This window comes from Pyrgilauda ruficollis, unplaced genomic scaffold (genome assembly GCF_017590135.1).
Source record: "Pyrgilauda ruficollis isolate IOZ18807 unplaced genomic scaffold, ASM1759013v1 scaffold100, whole genome shotgun sequence".
In the NCBI taxonomy this organism is placed as follows: domain Eukaryota; kingdom Metazoa; phylum Chordata; class Aves; order Passeriformes; family Passeridae; genus Pyrgilauda; species Pyrgilauda ruficollis.
In genome coordinates, this window is record NW_024508102.1 from 1705803 (window position 1) to 1711302 (window position 5500).

General features: G+C 55.8%; 1 protein-coding gene across 4 annotated transcripts; it reads right to left on the minus strand.

The window, feature by feature from the left end:
• Positions 1-403: 403 nt before the first annotated feature.
• SNRPC (small nuclear ribonucleoprotein polypeptide C) lies at positions 404-5224 on the minus strand. Of its 4 annotated transcripts, none has more exons than XM_041467459.1 (6): positions 4844-5224; positions 4530-4572; positions 4040-4148; positions 2668-2757; positions 2024-2128; positions 404-767 (listed from the first exon to the last, which is right to left on the minus strand). In XM_041467459.1, the coding sequence occupies exons 1-6, from the start codon at positions 4948-4950 to the stop codon at positions 643-645; spliced, it is 579 nt and encodes a 192-aa protein (XP_041323393.1). In that variant the 5' UTR covers positions 4951-5224; the 3' UTR covers positions 404-642. The 4 variants fall into 4 exon arrangements, with proteins under 4 accessions (XP_041323393.1, XP_041323384.1, XP_041323410.1 ...); XM_041467450.1 differs by having other exon boundaries at positions 2668-2760; positions 4844-5223; XM_041467476.1 differs by having other exon boundaries at positions 4781-4897.
• Between the last annotated feature and the right edge of the window lie 276 nt (positions 5225-5500).

The window sequence follows — 5500 nt, forward strand, 5'->3', positions numbered from 1 at the left end:
CTTCCCGCACCGCCCCAGTCGTGCTCCGGGTGTGTGCGGGGAAAGAGCGACCACAGTGAGCCCCCGGACATCCAGGGATCTGCTCCAGGGCCCCCACTCGGACCCCACTCCAGGACTAACCCAGGAGCCCCAGGAAGCCACCCCGGGATCCTTCAGGACTCCCCTCTCGGAGACCACCCCAGGACCCCACCCTGGGATCCCTCCAGGGACCACCCTGGAACTGCCCTCCGGACCCCACCCGGAATCACCCCCCAGACCATCCTGGAGCCACCGCAGGATCCTCCAGGAACCCCTTCCCAGGGGTTCTCCCATCAGCCCTGACTTCCCTCACAGCCCAGCACTGCCCCTCCCACCCTTATTTTCTTCCTCAGGAGAGAATTCAGAATGAGGCTCTGAGTCCATATGGAAACAACAACGTTTATTCTTGTTTTTATCATTCAATTGAGGGGGAAAAAAATAATACAATTGAAGAGACACCCAAAAAGCCAGACCTCGTACAAGTCAGTGCAGGGTGTGTCCATTCGTACGCTGAGGTTACAGCAGAATCCCTCTACACACTGAGTACAAAGCCCCAGGGACACAGGTCTGTGGTGTTTGTCATAGGGAAGGTCCTATTATGAAAAGGCAGCTCCATCTCCATCTTTATCTGTCTGGACGGGTCATTCCTGGCCTGGTTGGCACCATCATGGGTCTGGAGGGGGGTCTCATCATTGGGGGCCCTGGCATCATTGGCATGTGTCCTCCCATGGGCGGCCTCATCCCAGGAGCTGCCAGGGGAAAGACAGGTTAGAGAACAGCTCTTGGGAGCACCACCTGCCCAGTCACGGAAGAACATGGGTTGGGATGGACCTTAAAGATTTACTTCCACTCCCCTGCCAGGGGCAGGGACACCTTCCACTATCCCAGGTTGCTCCAAGCCCTGTCCAACCCAGCCTTGGACACTTCCAGGGATCCAGGGGCAGCCACAGCTTCTCTTCACAGCAACAACTGCCTCATCACCATCAGAGAGGGGAAATTTCACAGTTACCCTGCTCCAGGGAACTCCCATTTTCCAAGTCTGTAAGCTCTGGCCTGGCAGCTGCTGAGATGGATTCCACTCCCTGAGGAGCTCAGCCAGCAGCAGAGGAGGAACCAAGCCCCTGGGTTATACACCCATTCTGACAATATTCACTCACAACTTATTTCCAGCTACTCAAGAGACACAGCAGCTTAATTACTGATCTGGAAAAGTGTTAATTTGAAGAAAAGTGCTGCAAAACCATCCCATGTGCTCACAAACAAGCACAGAGCACCTCTGCCAGGGAAAAGCAGGGCTCCACTGCACAGCCCTGAAATAATGGTTTCCATCCCACTTGGCCATTTATTTTCACCAGGCTGCTGAGTATCACACACTGTGCATTTATCTTGAGCCTTTTAAAACACTTAAAGAACACTTTCAAATGCAAGACAATAATTACAAAGACACTTCACTACTTTCAGTGCACGTGTGAGTGTGTGTGTTCCAATAAATTTGTTCTGGGAACTGTTCCAATAAGATATCCCTTGAGAATTCTTCAAATGCCAGGAAACTCAGGAGTGGAATGGATCAAAGACATTTTAGTCTACAGTTCTGATAAAGCCTTTTCCAGGTCCATTGTTTCTCTGGAATACATTCCCCTGAGACGCTTTAAACAGTAAAAAAATCATTTAGTGCAAAAAATGCACCTCTTGTGCAAAACACTAGAGCTGGTGGCACCAAACTCCTGAACAATCACAGCTCAGAGCAGAGGGAGAACAGCTATGACTTCCCAGAGCCATAATTCCAGCTGCACAGGGGGTTGGTGACTCTCAACAAGAAGCAAAGTGGTTTAATGACTGGTTGTAAAATTGTTGTAGTCTCCCCATGCAGGGATAACAGTGACACGGGTGTGACCAGAGTGTGACCAGCCCAGCACTGAGTGCCCAACAGATGGTGGGACAGGAAACATCCCCCAGACCTCCCCATCCAGCCCCCCATGGCAGACTTACCCCATCCCAGACTTACCAGGTCCAACTGGCATCATTCCCGGGGGGGGTGGGCCCATCATTGGCATCATCGGGGGCCCCCCCATGTGTGGGGCTGGCATCATGCCGGGCCGGGGGGGGCCAGCTGCACAGACACAACAGTTACACACTGGCACCCTCAGCCACCAAAGAGCCTGCAGCTATTCACAGCACATGGCAGTAATTAATGCCTCAGGGGCCTTACATCTGCCTCTGCTCCAGCCCTGATTCCAGGTGCTAGGAAGTGACCAGAGGAGGAATATGCTGGCTACCAACAGCCAGCACAGGGAGCTGCCACTCCCAAGAGCAGGGAGGGCTCTGGGCCCTTCACCAGCTCAAGGGCAAAAGGTTACCAAAGGGATTTCTATTTAGAAAAACCAACCCAAACCAACCCACTGTGCAGTTTTAACAGAGCCATGGGAGTCCCCACAGAATGAGGGGTTGTCACTGCTTCTGGTGCACTCAGCATCCCAGAAATCACACACAGTAAGGACTGAACTGCTCTTACACAAAATTTCCTCACACCATGAGAGCACAAGCTCAAGGTGGCTTGGCTTCAAGCTAAAAGGCCTTTTCTTTCCAAGCTGAGGACACAAACAATACAGCTCTCCAGAGGGCCCTGATCCCAAAGTGCCCCACACTTACGGATGCTGGGAGGAGGTGGAATCATGGCTCCGGCCGGAGGTGGTGCCGAGAACGGCGTCGGTGGAATTTTCCCTTGCTGGAATGCAGCCGCTACATTGGGGGGGAAAAGAAAAAAAAAAAAAAGGAAAGAAAGAATCCCAGGGAAAAAAAAAACACCAGTTACTAGGCCGAGGAAGCGCCGGGTCGCTCGTCCGTGTCATGCCCCGCGGTCACGTCATGCTGCGTGCGCTGCTGTCCCCACGCCGGACACATCCCTGGCACCTGGGGAGCACCTGAGACTCCTGGAGACAATTATTGTTACAGCTGGGACTAGAGAGCTCCTGCGTGGATGTCACACCCCTGGGCAGGGTGGGAGGGAAGGGGGGTGGGAGAGGAGAAAAATAAAAATCAACCACGTGGCGGGATCCGCAGCGTTCCACCGGAACATGCTGTGCTGGAATGGCAACGGGGCCAGGGCTGGGGAGGGGGCAAGGAAGGGGAGGGATTCCACTGGTATTGACTGGAAGGAAGGGAAAAGGTGGGGAATTGGAAGCATCACAAGGAAAATAGACAAAGGGAAATAGAGTGAGGATGAGTTAGGGGAAATTCAGATTGGATTGTTTTAGGAAAATTCTTCACCCAGAGGTGGTTGGGCACTGAGCACTCCCCGGGGGAGTGAGCATGGCTCTGAGTGTCAGAGCTCAGGGAGCAGCTGGGTGATGCTGCTGGTCTCATGGCTTGGTCTCAGGTAGTCCTGCACGGAGCTGGGAGTGGGACCAGAGATCCTCAGGGGTCCTGTCCAACCTGAGATACCCCACGAGCCAAGGAGTGCTGCCACACAGCTAACCTGCTGTTTGCACTTCTTTCATAGAGGAAAGAGAAAAAGGATCTCTTGAAGCGACAGAGGAATCAATGCCACACCTCAGTTAAGCCTTTAAATGCCAGGAAAAAAAAATCACTTGGCAACTGAGGGCAGGCAACCCCAGCATGTGAAAAATGCAACAATCCACACATTTTTGTGTCTGTTTTCCTATCTTTTGAAATTCTTATCCGTGCTCTTAGCAAAAATGTGCCACTGCCAAGCAGCACAAGTTATGTGGCCCTGCAGGATATCACTGAGAGCCCTCATGAACAGTGACATGGAGCCACTGCCACCAGCCCTGGGAGGGAACCTCAGCTCTTGTGTGGTAGGCAGAGCTCTCAGGCTCCCCCAGGACAGCCCAAAACCTGAGGAACTCAAGATCCACACTCCAAGATTTCACTCATGACTCACTGAGCAAAGACTGCCCAGGAAAGTGAGGAAAAGTCAAGGTGGAAGCAGGGAAGAGCAGCTGGAGGAAAGGCAGGGGAAGGAGTGGGGAGGCAGCCGGGGTCACAGAAAGATTGGCCTTACTTGTTTTGTCAATCAGGCTCTGGGCTTGCTCCTCCATCCATTTCTGGTAATAATCCTTCACGTTCTCCTTGTGCTTCCGGCCACTGCAGTGGGTTTTTCTCACGGAGGGCTGGGAAAGGCCACAGAAACCCTAAAGTTACCAGTGCTCCTCATGATTCTAAACACGTGCAATTTAGCAGCATAAAGCAGGTTAGTTTCTGTGCCCAGGCAGAGGAGGGGCGATGTACAAAACTTTTATATAAATTTTTATCAAGACAGTAAATATTGACTCTCCAGTCTGCCCTGAGACCCCCTCAGCTGCCATCTCTGACCCTGCCACTGCCCCGCTGCAGAACACCAGGGGCGTGGCACGTTCTCCCTCTTTTTTCATGGAAAGGGAAATCACCCAGGAACACCGCTGTACCCCACAGGCCCCGCTTTTAGCCGAGATAAATTTTATTTTAATGCTCTTGACGCGCGAATGAATTGAAGCCGAGGCTTTGGTACTCACCGAGTCATGGGTGAGGTACGTGTCACAGTAATCACAGTAAAACCTGCCGGGGAAAAGCCTGGTTACTGAGAGCCCGCTGCGAGCGTTAACGGAGCCCGGGAACGACCCCGCAGGCCGCCAGCGCTCGGCCCGCCCGTCATCCGCGCCCCTCACGGCCCTGAGCTCACGGGGCGCACCACGACCCTCGAGAAGCAGCGATCCCCACCCGGGGACCCCACCCGGGACCCCCGGGAGCCCCGGCCCGGCCTCACTTGGGCATGGTGCTCCCGCCGCCGCCAGCCGGAAGTGGCGCACACGCGCACTGACGCACTCACACAGCGCCGCCGTCCGCCGCTTGACCCCCGCCGGCTGCCGTAGGGCGCGGAAGTGACAGCGGATGGGCTTCCCGGTGTCGTTCTCCTCGCCCGGCAGGTGGAGCCATCCCGCGCCCGCCCGTCCCTGGCTGGTCACGCCACCATCACCCGCCCACAGCCCCGGCAGCGCCCCCGCGGCGCTGCCAAAGCGTGTTCTCCGTGTTCTCCGTGATCCCCTCGCGGAACACGCCCCGAGGTTCCGATCGCCAGCCGAGCACGGAGCAGCCTCGCGCTGTCGAAAATTGCAGGACAAACATCATTTTTAGGCGGAAAAAAACACCGAAGGTGCTCCCGTCGAGCCTTGCGCCTCTCATTTGCATGGCGCCGCATGACGTCACGGAAGCTAATTTGCATACACAAACACGCGCACTCGCCGCCATATATGGATGGCAGCGCGCGAGTGTGGGCGGAGACAAGCGATCGCCCCGCCCCCCCGTGACGCGGCGGAGCCCCCCGAGTCACGCGCGGCGCTCATTTGCATGCGAGGCCCCGCCCCCTCGCCCTTGCCTCGCTCCCTCCCTCCCCCCGCGGGCGTGGGGTGACGCCGGCCGGGGGGTGACGCCGCGCGCCGCGCGCCGCTGGGCGGGGCGGCGCAGGCGCAGTGCCGCCGGCGGCGTC